General features: G+C 36.5%; 2 protein-coding genes across 12 annotated transcripts; both read right to left on the reverse strand.

The window, feature by feature from the left end:
• Positions 1 to 312: 312 nt before the first annotated feature.
• On the reverse strand, positions 313 to 7026 carry LOC307000075 (protein disulfide-isomerase). 3 transcript variants are annotated; one of them, XM_079615324.1, is made up of 11 exons: positions 6584 to 6983; positions 4870 to 5076; positions 4581 to 4714; positions 4029 to 4166; positions 3770 to 3877; positions 3531 to 3656; positions 3136 to 3333; positions 2541 to 2661; positions 1361 to 1542; positions 1026 to 1115; positions 313 to 945 (listed from the first exon to the last, which is right to left on the reverse strand). In XM_079615324.1, exons 1-11 carry the CDS (start codon positions 6747 to 6749, stop codon positions 883 to 885), a joined length of 1533 nt encoding a protein of 510 aa, XP_079471450.1. In that variant the 5' UTR covers positions 6750 to 6983; the 3' UTR covers positions 313 to 882. The 3 variants fall into 3 exon arrangements, 1 of the variants encoding a protein (XP_079471450.1); XR_013797972.1 differs by having other exon boundaries at positions 811 to 945; positions 1026 to 1111; positions 6584 to 6885; XR_013797973.1 differs by lacking the exons at positions 313 to 945; positions 1026 to 1115 and having other exon boundaries at positions 1504 to 1820; positions 1883 to 2661; positions 6584 to 7026.
• Positions 7027 to 8903: 1877 nt separating this feature from the next.
• ubn1 (ubinuclein 1) lies at positions 8904 to 20759 on the reverse strand. 9 transcript variants are annotated; one of them, XM_079615318.1, is made up of 18 exons: positions 20085 to 20759; positions 18172 to 18313; positions 17833 to 17931; positions 17380 to 17478; positions 17138 to 17269; positions 16474 to 16571; positions 15895 to 16327; positions 15750 to 15820; positions 15531 to 15660; positions 13624 to 13742; positions 13385 to 13498; positions 13131 to 13274; positions 12711 to 12761; positions 12486 to 12525; positions 11925 to 12389; positions 10831 to 11068; positions 10302 to 10400; positions 8907 to 9695 (listed from the first exon to the last, which is right to left on the reverse strand). In XM_079615318.1, exons 1-18 carry the CDS (start codon positions 20099 to 20101, stop codon positions 9652 to 9654), a joined length of 2535 nt encoding a protein of 844 aa, XP_079471444.1. In that variant the 5' UTR covers positions 20102 to 20759; the 3' UTR covers positions 8907 to 9651. The 9 variants fall into 9 exon arrangements, 8 of the variants coding, with proteins under 8 accessions (XP_079471447.1, XP_079471445.1, XP_079471444.1 ...); XM_079615321.1 differs by lacking the exon at positions 10302 to 10400 and having other exon boundaries at positions 8904 to 9695; XR_013797971.1 differs by lacking the exon at positions 20085 to 20759 and having other exon boundaries at positions 9816 to 10400; positions 18172 to 18618.
• Between the last annotated feature and the right edge of the window lie 1167 nt (positions 20760 to 21926).

The raw sequence follows: 21926 nt of genomic DNA on the forward strand, positions 1-21926 counted from the left end.
TCGCGAAGATTCTACTAGACAGGTAAAGTTTGTCATGCTATTTGGAGAAATACATTTAAAATCACTGCTAGTAGGCGTTCCCCCTCGGGAGCAAATAGAGTTTTGCGCATGTGCATTTTTTTTAAAAATTGGAGAGGGCAGGTCTTTTCTAAAATTAGGAAAGATCCTCCGCTATACCTTTAAATAAGATATTTTGTTAATTACAGATATTTGAAGGTCTTTTAAAAGTCAAACAGGCTAATTGTGTCATGTCTGCACTCTTTGACATCATAGTTCAAGATAGTAACTTGTGTTTAGATTGTGCATGTTCTTGTGGTTCCATCAGTCATTGTTAATCTAAATATTAGTCTGTGTCTAAACATTAGTCACAATTTTCATTCAAATGTCATTTTATTAAGCAAAATCATCATCCTTTCCAGTCTTATGGTCTCTTGCTGTTGTTATATATATATATATGTTGTTGTTTTTTTTTTGCATGCCTTGAATGCTGTATTGACCACTCACAATCCTTGACTAGGATCCTTATCTACTTACATTATACCAGAATTTTTCTTGGCAACATATAGGTCTCAGAGACATGAAAGTTGTTTTTAATGTTCTTATGAGGTTGCAGTGCTCTGTTTAGTAAGTAGGCAGCACTTTGAAACAGGCTCCCTCTACTGGAAATGAAGGTTATGTGTAAATTGTCCTATGATACATCTTAAACAGTATCAGTGGGTAACCAGCAGAACCTTGGCATCTTATTTTCAAGAAAGCAAGTAGCTGTATATACTGAAAATACTTGTTAAACTCAAGATGATTAATCAGCCATGTGCAGAGCACATTAACTTAAATGTAAAATTAAATTACAAACAAATGAATAAGCGATTACAATTCTGGCAATTACAGTTCCTCTTTCACTGCAGCCTTCTGATTATCCAGATATGTCTTCCTCTGTTCCTCCTCCTGCAGCATATACACAAGCACAACATGGTGAGTGGGCACAATAAACAATTAATTTCTATTATTGTGAGGAAATATCTTACCTTTGCTTTCTCCTTCTTGGCTTTTTCAATCTCTTTTTTCATAAATGTTACTATAGGCTTCAGCTTCCTTTTCCCAGAATATGGTACTACCTGGCAAATATATTCGTTTTTAGATTATTACAAAAAATTGATAGGCTAAATCATGGACAGCTACTCCTAAATAATACAATAAAATAACGGACAGCTACTCCTAAATAATACAATAAAATCACAAGCACAACACATTTATTTAGCACAGAAAATAACATAACAACATGGCTGTCCTGAATATGGAATTAAGATATCAAATATTATGTAGAGCATGCGAGAACAGTTAATTGTAAGAGACTGCTTACCCTCTCTACATAAACGGCAGGAAATAATTTGATTGATGGGTACTTTTCTCCTAGATGAAGGTTTACATCATTGGAAGTAACGTCAATCTTGGCAACAACAATATCTTCATGTTCACTAAAGTGTTCAGCAAGCTCCTCCCACAATGGAAACAGAGCACGACTTTCGCTACTCCAATGTGCATCTATTGAAAAAGGTGATTATACAAAAAATTGTACCCATGTTCAAAATCCTTGTTTAACATTTTTACTCATCATGCTGTTTCTGGAAATATACAAGATGTACAATCATTCTCTAATTCAGTGCTTTTCAACCTGGGGGCTGGGGCCTCAAGATGACTTAAAATTATTTCAAATACAATAAAAAATTATTTAAAACACAATAAAAAAAGCATTAAAGTAAGCTAAAACTATTTTAAAAGGGGGGAGGGTCTTCAAATATTATTATGGACAATGGGGGGGCCTTGAAGTAAAAAAGGTTGAGATCCACTGCTCTCATTTCATCTACAAATATTTGGTTAATACAACAAACAACTTTACAAAATACAAAAATACCACAGAAAATTGCAAGCTATAAGTGAAGACGCATAGACCCAGGGCCTAAAATTAACACTGTGTGTCAATCAACAGTTGGCCTGTAACATTTTTATGAATTCTAACAATGCAAAATTGTAAGAACATAAACGTGAACAAACGTGAACGATGATCGGGACAGTTGACGGGAAAGTGTTGCATCATCACGAAATTTTAAGCCTTGCCAATTTAAATAGTTCGTACCTGTTCAAAAAAGTTCAGAAAGGGAACTTCCGCAGACATATTCAAACAAAATGGTCAAATAGCAAGTATTCTTGTAAACAGTCAGTTATGTCTTAAGTGAACATAAACAGTAGAGAAATAAAACACGTGTGTATTGGATCTGTGCATTAGCTCATAAAGCGAAATTGTATGTAAATAATATCCTAATATTCCTGCTGCCGTCTGTTTTTAATGTTAATCAATCAACAAAAGACAAAGAACAATCACTCATTGCTCTTGACTGAATAACTTGTATACATTTTGGCCGATACATTTTTCTTAAGTCACCGGCCATTGGCAGGTGTGGCATAAAGTTAGTTTTAGGCCCTGCATGGACTTATGATATCAAGTTGGAGAGGTTCACAATTGTAACATCTCAGGTACCTACAGAACAAGACAATGACATTTCTGTTATGGTTGAAGGCCACTTTTTCAAAGTTCATCCCAACGAGCTCTTTCACTGGCTGTGTGTCCCAGTTTTCAGGAATTGGCTCACTCTGCAGCTTAGGCTATAACAAAAATTAGACAGATTGCTTGAGCTCTATACATTTTATATTACAGCTATTTCAAAACTGAATAACACCATCATAATTATATACTAGGGCTGTCAATAGATGAAAATGTATAATTGCGATTAATCAAACCCCTTTGTGAGATTATTCACATACTTATCGTGCAATTAAGCATAGGTCTACATAATTTATCTTGTTTAACGCGTTAAGCATTTTCAATTAATCCCATGCGTTAACGCATTAACAGCCCTATTTAATACAGGTTGAGTATACAGCCCTATTATATACATATATTAAACGTAATAAATATATAAAATATAGTATATAAATATATTTCATATTTATTTAATATAAACAATATTAGTAAATTTACATTTGTACCCTAGAACATTTGTATTTAATATAATTAAATTGATTTAAATTACCATGCTGTAAAAAATCCACTTCTTTCATTTACCTCTGAATACTCACCTTAGCTTTCCCGCCCAGGTAACTCAGACAGAACTCTAAAAGAGTGTGTGCATCAAACTGATCAGATGGCAGTTGGTATTGAACGTTGTCTGATAAATTGACCATGCGGACCTGAGGCGCTTCTTCTGACCTCACACGGAAATACTCCATAATACGGCCATTCCGTGGCTCACTCACGTCAATCATTACAAACATAACCTGAGGATAGAGTTTTAAAGTGTGCAACGTTACTGCAATACAAAAGCAACCAGACAACAGAAAGACTTCAGCCAATTTCGTAATAATAATCTAAAGTATTTCTATGGATTTATTTTTATTTTGTTTTATTTTGCAGTTGTCCAGTACTGGATATATGTTGTTTATGTGTAAATACAAGCCAATTGGTATACACTGACCTTCCCTCTGAGTTTTTCCGCAGTGGTTTTAAAAGCATGGTATAACTTTTCAAATCCATCCTCAGTCTTATTAATAAACAGAAGCAAATGGTTTAGCACCACTGAGTTCAGGATCTTAGATGCTGTCTGGGAGGAACCCAAAAAGGCATTTATATTTATATCATTAAAACATAATTATTTTTATACATCTATTATATGTCACAATGCCGATTTATTAAAATACATATATATAAAGTTACCACTCCGTTGTACTCGGTCACAAGTTCCATCTCATAAAGTCTGATAAAATGAACGAGATCTTTCTTCAATGTGCTGCTTCCCACCTCAAATTGCTTGTCAGGTTTAGACTAAAGAAAATGATATGCATGGATGAGACAATTCATATGAAAAAAAGAAAGCATGCTGTTTTTTGGTAGACATTTAGGAAATGGTTTGGGGGAAATGTTACAAGTCAGATTCGAACTTGCCCTGTCCATGTGAGCTCTGACAGATTCTCACCCTTCTGATGAGGAGAACAGTGTCTCCGCTGATCTCATACTTGCTGAAGATTTCATCATGTCCTGTTACTCCAAAGGGCAGGTCAGCGATGTCATTGGCTGTTTCATAAAACACTTTCACTATGTCTTCTTCAAGACCCTGTAATGTATAAAACACAGGCGAACATAGTTAAAACAGTGGCTAATGCAACAATACAGTAAAACTTACTGATAACTCAGTAACTCATAAATAATTCATGAGTTACTCATAACTCATAACTCTTTATGAGTTATTAGTCCTTCATTTGAACTCACAAAACAAAGTGCTAATGCTTTAAAACATCTTTAGTTATGGCTGATTCATGAATGAATCCTTCATTTGGACTAATTCTTTAAAATAATTTGATAAAATTGGCAAAACATTTAACTAATATATATATTTTTATGACAAATGCATATATAATGACTTATTTGAACACTTCTGACAGGTTATTTAAATGAATCATTTTTTTTTTTTTTTACTAAGAATATCTGGGGATAATGACAGATTCACTCAAATAAATTCCCACATTACCTTAAATAATCCAAGCACCACAAGCCAATCTTCACCTATGAACTTTTCAAGTTGTGTGAGATTACTAATGATTTCAGCACTCGGACCCTTTCTTCTTTTAAGCCATGTCAGGATGGAGGCGGAGTTCTTAAGATCTGGGGGTGGAGTCAAACAACAAACATTGACACTAAAAGGGATGTACCGGTATCCCCATATTCAAGTTTTGAAAGTGATTAAATAATGAAAGATTTGTATTATTATTTTGTCTAACATGTCTGTTAACATAAGAAAATATATATTTTAACATTACCAGGACAGTACACTGGGTTGTTCTTGTCTCCAGACAGGTAAAGCCGGATTGATGGTATTGTTGTGACGTTAAGGGATGCAAAAAGACCTTTTTCTTTTTTCACATCCACTCCTCCCAGCCTCACATCAGACTTGGCTTCCTTCAGCGCAACGGCTGCTTCTCTAAACTCCAGGATAGAGCCAAGGGACTGGCCAGAGAGAGGTGCATCTACAGCAGGTACGAGAAAAAGCTGCAACAGTTTACTCCTTGTTTCAAATATTCACCACAGAATGTTTTATAGGGGCATTTTATTGTGGTCCCAGATGTGCCGACTCTAGACTCTTAATTTGCTTTCTAGTTTGCTTCTGTCTTTATACACTTATGTGTCTTCATTAGTAAGTAAATATAGTAATTCAGCAACTGTTTTCATCCAAAAACAACATAATTCTCCACAGGTTAAGTGACTATAGCTCAAAGCACAGTGGTGATAGCTCATTGTTCATTTCTTGTGGAGATCGAACCAGAAACTTTCCAATAACCAGAGATTCAAGCAGAACATCATTAATCATCAGGAGTGGGTTAATTTTAAAAGTATTTGATATAGCTTGTTAAAATCTCAGGGAAACAACTCGAGGAGTATCAACGAGGAAAAAAAATGGAGAAAATAAAAGGTAGCAGGCCTACTCTTAATGTTTTTACTTCGCGTTGGTCTATTGATTTGTCTAGGGTTGCCACCTTCAGTGTGGCAAAATAAGGGACACCCATTCACCCCCCCCCCCCCCCCCCCAATGCTCAACTTTGACAACGTAATTTTTATTGTTATAATTGTGATTTCATAATATGTAGATATGAATCCAACTAAAAGCTATTGAAAATATGTATTTTAGTCAAATAGCAAATGGTGTAGCTCTGCAGCCATCTACTAAAGTGATAATTTCTTTACTTTTAAAACAGCATTTTCCAAAAAGATGGGCAAAAATCTTACACTAAACCATGTCAAATTATCCATATCCATGAACGTTAGAAATGTGGGTCTTTTATAAAGTGAATTTAACTTTTTTTTTTTTACTGTTTTTGTTTAAAAAATATTTATTTATATAGCCTAAAGTAAAAAAATATAATAAATCCTCCTAAAACTATAAATCCTAAAAAAAAAAACTATTATGTTTCAAAATGACATTTTGTTGAAACAACACAAGTGTGACTTTTTCCCCCCACACTAACATAAAAAACAGATATTATTCAAATTTATTTAATTTTTTTGTAGATGTAGAAAGTGTTGTCAACCGTGCAAAGTCTCACATCATTTGGACAAATATAATGTTTTATTTATTTCAGCAAACGTCATTTGGGGTCGAAAAGACCCGAACAGCGCACGAGGGGTTAAAAAGCGTGCAGGTTTACAGCGCATGTTCACGAGACTCAGTCGCTATAGAAACAAAGACGCTAAAATGCAATCACGCAATGAGCTTCTCTACTAAGAAATTGATTTCTTTATATTTGCTATTAGTATTATCCATACTGCAAAATCCTTATGTTTTTATTCAACTATATGTGGGCCTAATGTAAAATACGGGACAAATCGCGTCCCTTATTGATTTGATACGGGACGCATCATCTTACTTGTAAATACGGGACGATTCCGTATTTTAAGGGACGGGTGGCAACCCTAGATTTGTCACCTCACGGATTTACGACAGGAAAGCCATAAAAACACATGCAAGAAGATACTCACAGAAGTGCACCAATAGCTGGTTGTGTTGTTTAAGAGCTCGTTCGAAATTGCCTTCTGTCAGCACTAGAACATCGTTGTCCTCGAGGATTGAGTTGGAATCGCTTTCCGCCAGAGCTTCGCGTAAATACACGCACAAGCTCAGGCACAGCGTAAAGCAAACCTTCATTCTGCCTTCAGAAGCTGAAACGGACCCTCCGACCTTTGAGTGTGTGAGAAATGTGTGAAGCGCTACATTAAAAGGCGTGTGCGTATTAGCCTAATCTCGAGTGTATAGGTGATATCAGTGTGTACTTTGGCAATGGAAAGTTTACAACCAATACGAAGAAAGATAGATAACATTTTGACGGTGACAGAGAGAAGAGAACAATAGCTGTTTGTGATTTGTGCACAAATCTGTAGTCCACACGGTAGAGGTAACTCTTTCTTAAAGGTAGCCTACACACAGTCATTTTTCCTCATTAAGGAAATTAATAGGATTTAAAAACCTTTAGACATTTTAAAAAAAGTTCAAAATAGTTTAAACTCACATAAAAGTATTCTAGCAATTTGTATTTATTTTTAATTGAGCGGGAAGATATTAGTATTGCATTTAGTATTGCTCCTTTCACGTGCAATCGGAATTATTGTGAGTTTTCTAGTTTCCTGGCCAGCAATTATGGGGCCAATTCCTTTATATTGCTATATTTGGACATAGGATTTTATTAGGGAACTTTTTGAACATTGCACAATTCACATTGTCATTTGATCAAACGATCTTCAAACATCTTGCCTGTTGCTTTACGGACCACCACACATGCCTTGATTTGCTTAATTTCACAGAGACTTGAGATGTTGAAGGCAAAATTGCAGTTTAAATGAAATACTTGTAATGACATTTGGTCCTAAAAGTCTTAAAACTACTGTAGGCCTATGGAAACTTAGGTTTCTTAGGTAACATTATAATAAATATATGAAATGTAGCAACTTTGGTTCTAATTGTTTCTTTTGAAATGTTCTATAGTTCTTTATGTTCTATAGCTTCTATGAAGTAGTATAGTTTGTTGTTCCATCCATTTATCCATTCTGCAAACTGCTTAATCCACAGAGTTTATTGCAAAGATTTTCAGATTTTTTAACTGAAAGCCTAGAAAGTCATCATACCATCCTAAGATTACTAAAATATTGAGAAATGTGTACAATGCTGAGCCAAGTAAACACTTTAATGTACTTGGCATATCAGTAACCATTTGGACATTGCACCATATTACAACCATAGGTTGTAACATGCTGGGGTAAGTTGTAACAGTTAGACAAAAGAAGCAAAAATAGCAGCAATAAGCTTCAAAAACAGGTTTATTGAAACACTAAAAACAAATACAAAACAATGTCTCTCTTTCTGTGACCAGAACTCAAATCCACTTTGAGTTCTCAGGAGTGTGTGCATGTGTAAATTATTCTACTAGAACAAACTTCCTTAACGTTATATATGCTTACTGGACGCTTGACTCCAGTGTGCCTGTTTAAAGAAAATGTAGGTCTAACACATTTTGAACAATGTTTTCAAATGTTTCAATGTTTTCAAATGTTTTTACAAAAAAACATATCTATGGAACTCTAGGTGGGACTGCTTTCAAATTTCTCAGGTACCTTTAGGACATGCTGTCAATGAACCCTACCAAATTTTGTGTCGATATACCAAAACGTTAAAAAGAAAAAGCACAGTTTATTTCAAATTTCAACATGGCGGATAGGCGATGTGTCCTATCCTGGCAAAATTGGTATTGTCGGATTCGGCAGGACCCAAGGAATACGGAAGCGCCAAGCTCATAATTCTGATAAACATTTAGAAAGTTATGAGCAAAATAGACTTTTTGGATCTCATGACTTCTCGTGTACCCTCAGATCATGGTGTTGAGTAAGCGTACAGAGTTTTCTTTTGAAAGATCAAAGTTTGGCCGAGATGGCATCTAATCTGATTTTGGGTCAACATCGTTAACTTTATATCATAACTTTTAAACAAAAAGGAATATCAAAATTCCATTGAGAATGAGGGAATTAAATTCCATTCAGTAATTTTTGTGCACCTGAGCCAATTGGGCAAAACTTTAGTAAAAAATTTTTTTGCAGTACATAACATATTAGCGACTAGTGTAATGGCCTCTGCTTTGCCCCTTTGCCTCAAGTGGTAGTGCTGAGTGCAAGGACATGAACAGCTACGAACACCACTAACCACAGACCTTATTTTTCCTCATGAATTTAAATCCTCCATTCTAAAAAAAATCCAGAATTAATTGAGAATCTGTTGTTTTTCCTCAACAATAAAATGTCAACAATAGATTGTTTTAGGACACTTTATTTTTCCACATTATCCCTTCAATTTTTTCCCACATTATTCCTTCAATTTTTTTTCCAAAGTCATTTTCAGTATGTTCAAAAGCAAGTGCATGTTCTCTACATATGTTGCAGCATTACTTTGTAACTTGGCTATTGTACTTAAACAGCCCTGAGATCATTCCACTGGCATCAATTCATTATCCAGTCAAACAACAATAAATCAAACAAGAAAAAGTGCAATCTCTGCCTTTAACAACAGATTCTGAGTTCCTTTACTTTTTCATCGCACACATGTACTTGAAAATAATAGTGATAACCTACACCACATGTAATTTACTATTGTTCCAGTTACTTTTCATAAATATGTCAGGATTGTGGATCTTCACTGATAAATTGGGCTCTGAGAGAGAGAGAAATGACAGTTGGAAAGTTATGAATAGATAAGTAGTATCTGCCTTCAAGTTTTTAAAGTAAGTGCATTACAAGCGCATAGACTGCACTGAGGTGACATGGCTTGTCATATCATTTCAAATTCTAATTTTAATACTGTGATAAACAAAAGACTTACATTATTATCCATATGTTCATTCTGGATTGAGCATTTTTACATTTTTGATTCAAAAACATACAAATGAAAAGTCTCTTTGCAAATTCATATTCATGTTCAGTCATATTAACTCCATCTTCAAGATCTTACAAAAAGTGGAACATTTTGCTTTATGTATCAGCAGTCTTTAATCTCATTCTAATGGCCATTAATGTAGTTTTCTCTGAGCGTCTGTGTGGATCTGGCTTCCATCTGTGTCATAAAAACAAAATGTAATTTAATCTCTCAATATAACTGATGAGATGGTTAAATAAAGCCAGCATTACATTGAACAATCAACATGAAATGGCACACACGACCCATTGTACTTACATAATTTGACATATTTCCATGTAAAAAAAATAAAACATTTAATGATTTAAAAGATGGTGGGACTTCATTTTATTAATTTAATTTACCAGTTTTTGAAAATGAATCCAGCACAATAAGACCGGGAACATTTATTACAGTAAACTGAGTCAATTTTGGTTTCATGTTGACTTTAAATCATTACAAAAAGAAAGAAAGAACAAAAAACTAAATGGTTTCTTATTAAACAGATTGTGTACGTTGTATTGATCGGTCAACAACAAAATGTTTAATTTTTTTTTACTATATTAATAATTAGAGATCCTTTGAACTAAAACATTACTGCGTGAATGTCAAATTAAGTAAAAAAGTTAAACTATTAATATGCAACAGATAAACAGGAGGAAAAAAAAGATACATAATGCAAGCAAACATCACGACGAACACAATAAATAATGTGGGCATGTTTTAACTGTCACTATTTGCTTTTCTAAAGGGGTGTACATTTACCTAAACCAAAGAGCCATGGTGTTAAAGAATGAAGAGGAGCAGAAGAGGAAACAGGGACAGACAGAAGATGAAGCGTGCTAGAGCACAGCATGGGGTTACCTGAAATAGGAAAGAGAGGAAGAAGAAAACACCAGGAGGACAAATGCAACATTACAGCAGTGGAGCAAAGTGCTTTAAACAACATCACACCAGAGTTGAGCTTCAGCTCATCCATTCTATCCAATGCACATGAAGACAAGAGTACCAAACCTTTGGTGTAATGTAACCGATATCATGAATTTATCAAGCCCCTGTGAAAGGTGAAGTGAGTCATTTTTGAAATGCTAAAATGGTTTTGGGAAATGGAAGATCAAGTTGAATGCATTGTGCATCATATAAAGCAGACATATTAAGCGTTGAAGAACCAGTTTGGAATCAATTCCATTTGGTGCAGCAATTGGAGGATAAATCACACACTTCACCCTTAAATGAACAGAGATGATTCTTACCAAGTTTCCATGCTTATGTTCAAGGATCAATATCTGCTCACCGTGTGCGAGACCATGCTGGAAAGTTCCAGGTGCTGGGCCAGGAAAAACAGCTCCTTTACAGGCCTGAGGCTGTCCAGGGATCTTGGTGCCAGGGCTCAGTCCAGGGAACGGGAGAGCATGCTGGGGGGCAAAGCTTGGTAAGACACCCGACTGTACTGTGGTGGGATAGGAGGATGGAAGGAGAGATAGAGATGGGGTGGGAAGCGCTGGGTTCCCACAGGAGATCGCACCGGCTGCCTGAAATACAAGCAAAGATTTTTTTATAGTATTATTTTTTTATTTAAGAAAACCTTTAAAACCTTAATGCTTCAGGCAAATCCCTATTTGACAAAGAAATTGGCTATATGGATTCAATTGTTCAAAAGTGACAGTATATGTATATACTGTATTTTACAGATATGTATTTTTTGAATACTGTTCTTTTGAACTTTATATCAAGGAATGTTTTAAAAAAAATAATGTACCACTGTTTCCACAAATAGGCTACATTAAGCAGCACAACTGTTCTCAAAATGGATTTAGAATCAGAATATTTTGAATGATTTCTGAAGGAACATGTGACAACGAAGACTGAGTATATGTTGCTGAAAATTCAGCTTTGATCACAGGGATAAATTGCAATGAACAATTATTTTAAATGGTAATAATTTCACAATATTTCTGCTTTTACTGATTAGTATAAGAGACTTCTGTCAAAAACATGTCACCATATACATATATATACCTATATTTTAATATTTAACATTTCTCACTTATTCTATAACCGCTATGTGGACAAATTTAACAGTGTTTCAAGTTAGCATGCCATCCGATTTGCTTGTATACCCGTAGCAATTTAAATAAGATATTATTTATATTTTCCATTTCAAATCATAAAGTTAAATGATCAGGATATGATTATATATAATAATAAAAATAAATCAATAATATTATACTTTTTTTATTTAAAAAAAGAAAAGAATTCAATGTAACATCCTACAGTGGACATTATTTATATGAAATATTTAGGAAGGATTTTGTATGACACCACAACTTATATGATGATCGACATGCAATTAGCAACCAATATGAGTCTTTCTTGTGAAGAACTCACGGCTGCCAATGAAACAGGGGTGTCACCCATTGAGGTGGTCGTGAGCAGCCGGGCCACTCCATGCACCGCTGATGGACAGTCACTCTGAGCTCCATCGGGAGGAGCCACCAGCGTCAGTTTAGGAGTCGCCTTCTCTCCAGCCTGGAGTCGCTTTGAATCCGAATCCATAGCAGACTTGGTCCACATCATCTGGACCGATCCAGCATCCTCTGCGGTCACCGGACTCCTCTGAGTGCTGGTATGATGGTTCTCATCTCTTCCAATCCCCTCCTCTGGGATCTGATTAGACGGATGGGTAGAGAAGGTGGCAGATGTTTGTGTGTTTGATGGAGTTTTGGCAGTGGTGCTCAACGTTGCTGCGACTTCAAGTTGCATGCTTGCAGGTACACCCAGACGCTTGCGTTTCAGTGCTGGTGGGCCCTGAATGTCCGGGTTATTCTTACTGTCCTCTGGGGTGGCGCTGACCTGTGCATTTATTGGATAAAACAAGGTTTAGAAACAATAAAGGTCTAAAAGAATGCAACATTCAAGACAGGGGTTTGCTAATTTTTCCGGATGTACCTTTTTTTGTTTTGTTGTACCGATTGGTTTCTTCCTTGCCCTTGTAAAATAAGGAGAAACGGTTTATTAACATTTACAAACTCTGGTTAAGTTTAATATTTACCAAAGAAGACTCCACTTTGTTCATTTTTGTTAGAGTTAGAGAATATAATGAACCATTTTTTTTTCTTTAGAAATATTGGGTAAATATCTGGGAAGTGTGTAGTAGTGTAAAATCATACTTACATCACACCAGTGATGTGACCGTGTGCTTTTCTCGTTTCTATAAGCAGAATCCTTTTGAGACAATGATAGAAATTCAGCAGAAACTCACCATTCTGAAGGATTTATTATTATAGATATACACAAGCGTTCAATTGTTTGGCATGTTGACCATTTTTAAGAAATTACTGTCAAATTTGATCAATTTAATGTGTGCTTGCTGAATAAAAGAAAGTTTTAGTGTGGTATCAGACTTTTCGGAAGACAAAATAAAACGGATATAATCAAATGTTTAAGAGCAGTTTAAGTGTTATTGCTTAAAAAGCAATAAACATGCACAGAACAAAGGGACATTGTGACCAATTACCCACTTTCTTTAAATATAAGATTTTGCTCATATCAATACAATGATGTCCAAAAGTCTTAATGATTTGATTTGATTACCTGGATTGCATCCATCCTTTAGGCCACAGTGGTTTAACATCAGCCTCCAGGAATGCTTTCAGATACTCCTCCAAACCAGAGCATGCAGGCGACTCCGAGTCATAAATCATCATTTTCAAACTGACAATCTCACAGAGCAACTCCCTGAAGAGTGACAATAGTCAATATTCATTAGATGAATAGAGTATTTGATGAAATGTACATTGAACTCTTTTTTTTCTATATTTAGAACTTTTAATAATCATGCATCAGACCTGATCTCTTCATTCCATCTGAATCTCTTGCGAGGCCCAAACACTCGTTTTCCACTCCTCTCCTCCTCTTCCTCGTCGGAACCATCAATCGCCCTCTCCTTCTCAGCCTCGAGCCTTAAAACACACCAATAACATAAAACAAACAAACCTGAGGTTGTATTCTAAGAAACTGCATATCGACCAAACGTCAGTGAATGTATGTGATGCAGTGAAAGTGATCATTAGAAATGAGTGATTACTTGGCAGCTCTGGCTTCAGAGTGAGCTTGGCAGTGACTCTGGAAACGGGTGATCTGTTCAGGCATGGACATGGCCACCACATTCTCCAGCTTCTTCAGCAGCTCCTGCAGCTGTTCATCCTCATAAAACACATGACCAGCACATTAAGCTTACAGAGACATTAGACTGGATATACACACACGCACGGTCTTTCAAATGTTTTTGACTATTTCTTATTTCTCACTAAAGCTGCATTTATTTGGATTCTACAATTAATTTACCATTTATTTGAAAAGTAAATATTTTCTAATAGTGTATATTAAGTGTTTCTACGGTCACTTTTGATCAATTTAACGCAGTATTAATACAAAAAAATAAATAATCTCTTACTGACCCCAATCTTTTGAACAGTAATGTGTGCATGTATATGTACAATTATAAAAGCTTGATTTTTTTTAAATTAATTTTGAATGTTTAATTAACGATTTTGCAAATCATGAACAATAAGACCAGGAACAAGATACAAGGTATTAATAAAGTAAACAGGATTCATTTTGAAGGAATACGTTTTTTTTACTAATTAGTAGGGATGTCCCGATCAAGTTTTCTGTGCCCCCGATCCGATCCAAGTCATTGAATATTGAGTATCTGCCGATACGGAGTCTCGATCCGATACTTGTATTTTCCTAGTGCTTGCTGCACATTGCAGAGAGTTTCTCAGGGGCTCATAAGCAAAAAGGGGGCATAAATCACTACAGAGTAATTCTAACATAACAATTAATACAGCAATTATATTTATAGGCCTATATATGAAGACTTCAGATGCAAAAGCCTCTACGAGCTTGATAAATAGGCTCATTTTAGAAGAAAATTTAAGATGGCACTTAGAGGCTTATATATATATATATATATATATGTAAGCAATAAGGTACGAGGGGCTGTGCTGTATCGTGACTTATTCACTTGTATAAAACGGTTACCACACAATACAACTATTAAAGCTGAAAGATATGCATCTATGCAACTTTCATGAACTAAAATCACTAAAAGCCTTCCTTCCGCTGGAAAAAATAGTCCCTGACCGTAAACAGCAACAGAAGTTACATACATTATTTCACCAATAGATGGCGGCAAAGACTGTCTTTATAAGTGAGTCAGTAGAGAAGACCTTTACATTGATAGGACTCAAACCTGTGATTACGGAGAAGGAAGACGCAACTGACAGATGACTAACGTTATGGGCACGGGAAAATCATGGGAAAACCCCAAGGACAAGATATCGCAGCGGACATTCAAACGGATTTTTTAAAATGATGAATAGGCATGACCTGAAGGAAAATGCTATATCTACTGTAAATGCAGGTACACTCTCTACTATAGCTTCAATGAACAATATCGATGAGATGAAACATGTGTTTAAGTTGCCAAGAGTGCTTGCTAGGGGTGTTGTGTAGTGATACATAGAACAGTTGGGTGAAGCGCCATAGCCGTGTTTTATCGTGAATAAAACACAGCTATTGACCAATCAGAATCAAGGATTGGAACTAACCGTTTTTAATAAATATATATATATACATTTTATAAAGACATTGGTAGATGCAAACATCTGTTGGTAAATATTGTAAACAGAATCAGTGGTACCACTAAAATGAATATGGGACCACTAAAATAAACTTTTATATTTTATAGAATTATTGCAAGAAAAGTGGATTAAAAGTGGATTTAAGGTTAAATAGCACGAAGCTCTCTGTCTGTGTCCGAAGAAAGACGCAACCCATATAGCAGCGCACTATGGCAATGACATCTCAGTCTGACGGTAGATAGAAAATAACTGCTGGCGTAAAATAAAGAATCGGACTTAGGATAGCCGACAGATAAGATGGGATGGTGATGTTTGCTATGCTGAGGTGTCGTGCACGTTTACAGACCTGCTGTAGATTGTGGAATTTTTTGGCTCTTTTAACCAGAGTGCCTTTGCTGCAGGACAGCTGTGATGCCAAGTAGGAGAAGATTCTGGAGCGTACTTTCCCACTGAGCTGTTTGGAGTTCAACTCCACGCTGAACGTACAAAGAGAAGGAATCAAAGCAATGCCACACAATCAAGATGTTACCTGGTATTCGATAATAAATCATGTGATGTAACTTACTCTAGTAAAACACTGTTGACCTCTGAAGACAAAATCTCCATCTTATTTTGTCCTTCAATTTTCTTGACAGCCTAAAGAACAAAATAAGTCATGCATACCGGCAAACTCTTGTCTAATCCTCGAAAGCCATAAAAGCAAACAATACCTGTGAAAGTTGCTTAATGTGTTGCTCTAGTGTAGGTGGCAGTCCATCAGGGAGTGATGTGGGGATCTTCTCAGTGACGGATGGAATCGGAGCTTCTCCGTTCTCTTCCAGGCTTGGAGAACAGACGTTCTGCGGTTCCCCCAAGAGCCCGTCTAAGTCAAAGTCTTGCTCCACTGCTTTGACTGCCTGAAGGAGGTCGTCTGCACTGGCAGAACCAATGAGTGTGAGAAGAGGGTCAGATGATATGGGGGGTTCTTGAACCTCAGCTTGCACGGTGGGACCAGTGTCGTTGAGAGCGTGCGGTTCTCTCTCTCTAGCATTGAACATCTGCAGCTGCTGAAGCTTTTCCTTATGGAACTTCTTCAGCATCTTATCAATACTTAGCGGCTTCTGGTTTTTCTTCTTCTTTGTAGATGATTTGGCTGGCGGGGTGCTGAGAAGGAAACCAGAAGAAGGAAAAGCAAACAATGAGGGCATTTGAGAAAGAATCAATGGAAACCTCGTTCTTAAAAGGAGGATGTGAAAAATGTGTTTTCTTCACAGTAAACATTGTACTCTTAATCTAAACTGATCAAAAACCTCTTCCTGGGTTCCTCCTCTTCTTTCTTAGCAAGCATGTCATCTTCTCTCTTTTTCTTCCCCATCCTCTTGTCTTTGCCTTGCTTAAGCTTTCGTTTCTGAGAGAGGAATCAGACCAAATGAGATAATGTTAACAAATGGAAACAATTTTGCAAATCTTTTGAATAAAGCTAAAGAAAAAAGCTAGTTGTTGCCGGTTTGTTTGCAAGATAGTGGGTAAAAAACTATGGAAGCTTGTTTCCACCACAGAACAAAAAATAAAACTGACTTTTTTAACAATTGCAAGAAAAAAGTCAGAATTTCGAGTTTATATTTCAAAATTCTGACTTTTTTTCTTGCAATTGTGAGTTATAAAGTCAGATTTTTGTGATATAAACTTGCAATTGCAAGAAAAAGTCAGAATTGCGAGTTTATTTCTTACAATTCTTGAGACTATAACACGCAAATGCAACTTTATATCTTGCAATTCTAACTTTTTTTCTCACAGTTCTGACTTTATAACATGCAATTGCGAGTTTCTATCATGCAATTCTGACTTTATAACACGTAATTGTGAGTGAAGTCAGAATTGCGTGATATAAACTTTAAACTTTTTAAAAACTTTTATTCAGGGGCGGAAACAAGCTTCTATAAAAAACAGGGTAGTCAAATGTTAACGACGCACCTTGGGTTTAAAACCATTGTCCTCAAAATCATTATTTCCCTCATCAGAGGCTGGCCGGAACTGGAGAGTGCCAGAGTTGATGTAGAAGCCTCCATATCTGGTGGTGAGACAAGCTGGGACGAGCTCATCATACTGTGGCATGCAGAGAAAAAGAAGATTTGAGGAATGCATGTATGTGTTCTAGAAGCGGAATAATCTGATAAAGGTGGTTTCAGCATCTGGCAAAAAAACAGTGAACTCACAGCCTCAGAGTTATCTATGAATGAATCAGATTCATCGTAACCAAAGCCTATATCCACCAGGTCCTGTAATCTGTCTTTTTTTCTTTTGCAAGCTTCACCCTAAAAAAAAGGCAGATATTAATGTAGTTGAAATACAACTTAACACCACCTCTATAGCTCTATACACCTCTCACCCACCCCCCAACACACACACACATTTTTTTTTTTTTTGACAGTTACGTGATTCAGTTACATCATAACAAAAATAAGTGCAAAGTATTCGAGGAGTTTAATTCCACCTTCACCACAATATAGTCAATTAAGGCAGTCTGGGATAGTGTTTTGCATTTTGACTCTTGATATTTACTTGTCTCCACAGCACTTTGACAACTCAGCTTTAATTTCCTAAATGTTGACATAGACTTACTTGTGATGAAGCTAGAAATAGGACATCTTGGCAGAATTCATACTCACATATTTCGCTTCAAACTTTCTTGCAAGTGCCTCCATTTCATCTCTCTCCCAGTCCTCCACCTTATCTAACATTTGTAGTTTCTTGTTCTCAGTGGTTTCCTTAAAATGAGAGAAGAAGAAAAAAGGCCATATACCAGTGACTTTCCTAAATTCACCTGGATTAATCCTTGATCCTTTATGGTAACCTACTATGTTGCCTCCTTTTTGGGGGTAATAAAACGAGACACCCATTTATTGGAACTCAACTCAAACACTAAACAATGAAAATGCAAAATTATGTATAATATAACAAGTAGCCAATAGTAATCAGAATATACATTCATGTCAATGATTGTTTACCTTTGTGCTGATCAAATCCGGGTAGCAAAACTCCGGGCAGCGTTGATCATCCGGCTCGAAGAGTTTCAGTTCCACTCTCGTTGCGGCTTGCTGGAGTGGTGGCGATCCGGGCGCATGTAAACCCTGTTTGACAGGTTGGTCACTGGCATTGGGGAGAGGGGGGACGGTGGGAGAAGGAAAGTGTGCATTGCTTGAGATTGCGGTGAGGTGAATTCTTCGTGGTGCAGCCATTGCTCAGACCGATAGCAACGTTCCACGATTCTCCCCAAACAGGTGCGCGTTTAGTCGATTAATTATGAACCTGTGACGCCAATTTAAGTCAGTCATTTTCCTGCCTTAAAAGGGAAGCTGGGTAACGTTAAGCTGCGTTCCGCAACTTGCAGGCCTGAACGACACGATCTGAATGTTTCAGCTGACAAAACCGTTTCAGTCCTTGGAGTAACGATTAGGATAACACTGGCTTAAAGGACAAGTTCGGTATTTGGTATTTGTAGAGTAGCCTAGACCGTTCATTATGTGGAAATAGTTAACCTACTTGGTAAGTTGACGCAAAACGTCTAACGCGTTATGAAAACAAAACCTGACCAAACTGTAACGTCTTTAAGTTTTTATTATTGATTAAAAAACGTAGTAAAAGTAGAAAAATCCAACCACGTCACATTACAACGTTTGAATAACGTTTATTTTCTTTCAAGTTTTGCAATGCTAAATTTACCAACTGACAAAAATAAGCTATCGTTTAAATGTAAAGACATTTTTTACCTCTCGATGTAATTCTATCAATAACTTGTACAAAAGAGTAATCATCTCATATTTGTATATTGACTACATGTCGAGATAAGAATAAAGCTCTGATAATATCCCTAGGATGTGCCTTAGTAGGCCTCTATCCTACAACTTAATTCAAACCTGCGCGTGAGTTATTAAATTACAAGCCGAAGTCTCATTTGTCTAGCTATATCATTCTACTTATTTGGTAGTTTGAAAGATGTGGGCCTACGTGGCAAAACATTTTTATGATGAGGATAACGTAAAATCTGTTAGGTATAGCCTACAAGTTATGAAATATTACATAGCCTAGGCTATTAATGGATAAAATTAATCTTATTTAATCCTCCATAGGCTATCACGGTTTATTTCTATTGATTAAACAAGTTAAAAAAACAAGACGTAGGCTACTGACGTCCATTTATCCGTTTTCCATGCCGCTTATAACGTTAAGCGGGGAATATGATGAAAAGCGGTCGATAGAAGGTTAGGGGAACGTTCTCCCTTCCAGCCCCCCAAAAAACCGTTCTATTTTCGTAACGAAAACTTTCCTGGCTAACCAAAAACAAACGTTGCAAATACAACGTTTTGCGAACGTTCCCAGAACGTTCTGTTAACCCAAGACTACAGTTCCCAGAACGTCCTGGGATCTAAAATGTGTTAGCTGGGATGTAATTCCAGGTTGAATCGCCTATTAGTTTTTAACAAGTCGCGTGCATAGCCTTCGTTCTATGGTATTGGGTTTCCGACAACAAACGTTATCACAACATTTTCACGACTTAACATTTTAGAGATTAGTTCTGCTTGCTGGCCTTTCGAAAATTAACCATGGTTTTAAATAAAACCAAAGAAACATGGTTAATAGTTCAACTATGGTAACCACTAATTAACCATGGCTTTTTGCCACGCTAACCAAACATTGTATTTCTAGCACAACTGGTTATACAAATGGTAATCAGTCCGCCAAAAAAAACATGGTTACTACAATTTTACCTATAATAAAACCATGATTCATTTTTGTAAGGGAGGGGGGAGCAGACGGGAGGATATTTGTGTGTTTGATTTGGGAGACCTACAAAATGTCTCCAGGAACCTGTTTGGGAACTACTGCCATTTCTGAAGAAACCTCTAGAAATAAAACATACCACAGATGTTTATCCATGTCATGTAATGGTGATTCGTTGATCTGCGGTTTTGTATGGCATGTTCTGAAGTCTCCAGCAGCCGATCTCTTCGTGAACGCTGAAGGGTTTCATTCTATCTCCGCGGCCCTCGGTGAAGCGCGTCGACACGCCGGCAGTCGAATACTCTCCATACAGAATGCGCTCGAATTATCATGGCAATGGGAGGAATTTTATTTTCAGATGCAGAGCGCAAACAGGAGACCGCCAGGCTTTATCTCTATATGGACTGGTCGATGGTTCGCTTTATCGATCAGAAGACTTTCTGTTCGATCTAATATTGACGGTCAGTTATAGCCTACTGGTAGCGAGCGATACATCTTTACGAGACACATTTCATCACTAATATGGACACCCACAACTATTTCCAAAATCACAGTTCACTGTTGTCATTGGACGGACCACAGCTAGTCAGTTTAGTCGTCATCATCCTGCGCCTGACTTACTTTTTCATTAGGAATTGACTAGTGTAGCAATAGGCTACAAATAGTTGAATGTTTCCCGTTGTGGTTCAGCTGATGTATACAATCAGGTAAGGTAAAAAACGATATACTTAGTGTTAGATTTTCCTCCTTGTCTCATTTAACATGCATCCATTTTCAGTACGAAACATCACAGTGCTATAGGCTAGTACAACATGAAATGAACCACGTGGTGCTGTCCATGGTGCTGAAATAATTCTGTCAGTTTAATTAGAAAGACATCCGCCACTATACGTGAGACGAGCCTTTTAAATATGCACGGTAAGTGTAATGAATGATATCCACTGCAATTATAATGTATTTGTATATATTTTTCTGCGTAGTTGTAGTGTTTGAAGAGGTTATGGTCTACTAAGCTTCTTTTCATCCAAATAGCAGCAGCTTTCCCTGATAATTTTTTAAGAAGGCTGTTCTAGTCAAATAATACGATTGAAATAATATAAAGAAACTGATTTGACATTCATGTTACTTTAAGAAACACTTTCAGTTTCAAGCCTCTGCTGGATGTAAAGGTGACCAGTAGATGGCAGCAGATTTCTTAAAACGGAAGGTAATGAGTGTTAATCAAACTACTAATATGTGGGTGTCAATACATTGGGATGAAGTCAGTGCAGTCACATTAATGGACAACTTTTTGAATTTAGGCTGTGGTCAATATTTGATAAACTAATGTAGTTTATTTCTAAACGGTTTCATTTTTGTACTACCTTTAAAAGATTATTCAAAAAACAGAAAAATGACCATGAAGGGAAATTTAAATTATATATCAAGGCTCTGGGATAGGCAACTCCTGTCCTGCAGAATTTAGCTCCAACTCTAATTAAACACCTGAACAAGGCAATCAATGTTTTCAGGATTACTAGATAGATACAGGCAGGTGAGTTTTTATCAGGGCTGAAGCTAAACTCTGCAGGACAGTGGCCCTCCAGGACCGAAGTTGCCTATCCTTGCTCTAAATGCTAGACTAATTTAATGATTTTAATTGATTTAGAATGAAATGATCTAATGTGCAATTGTGTACATTGGAAATGATTATATTGTTTTCCAGTGTGTGCGTGTGCCTATTTTTCTGGGGACTTCAACCTGAATGCGCACACATTCATGGGGACTCGTGTCACCGTGGGGACATAAATTGAGGTCCCCATGAGGAAACAAGCTTATAAAACATACAGAATGAGCTTTTTTTGAAAATGTACAAATGCAGAAAGTTTTCTGTGATGGGTTGGTTTAAGTGTAAGGGAATACCGTTTGTAAAGTATAAAAACCATTACGTCTATGTAGAGTACCCACAAAGATAGCAAATTAGACGTGTGTGTGTGTCTGT

This window comes from Phoxinus phoxinus, assembly GCF_949152265.1.
Source record: "Phoxinus phoxinus genome assembly, chromosome: 6".
NCBI lineage: Eukaryota > Metazoa > Chordata > Actinopteri > Cypriniformes > Leuciscidae > Phoxinus > Phoxinus phoxinus.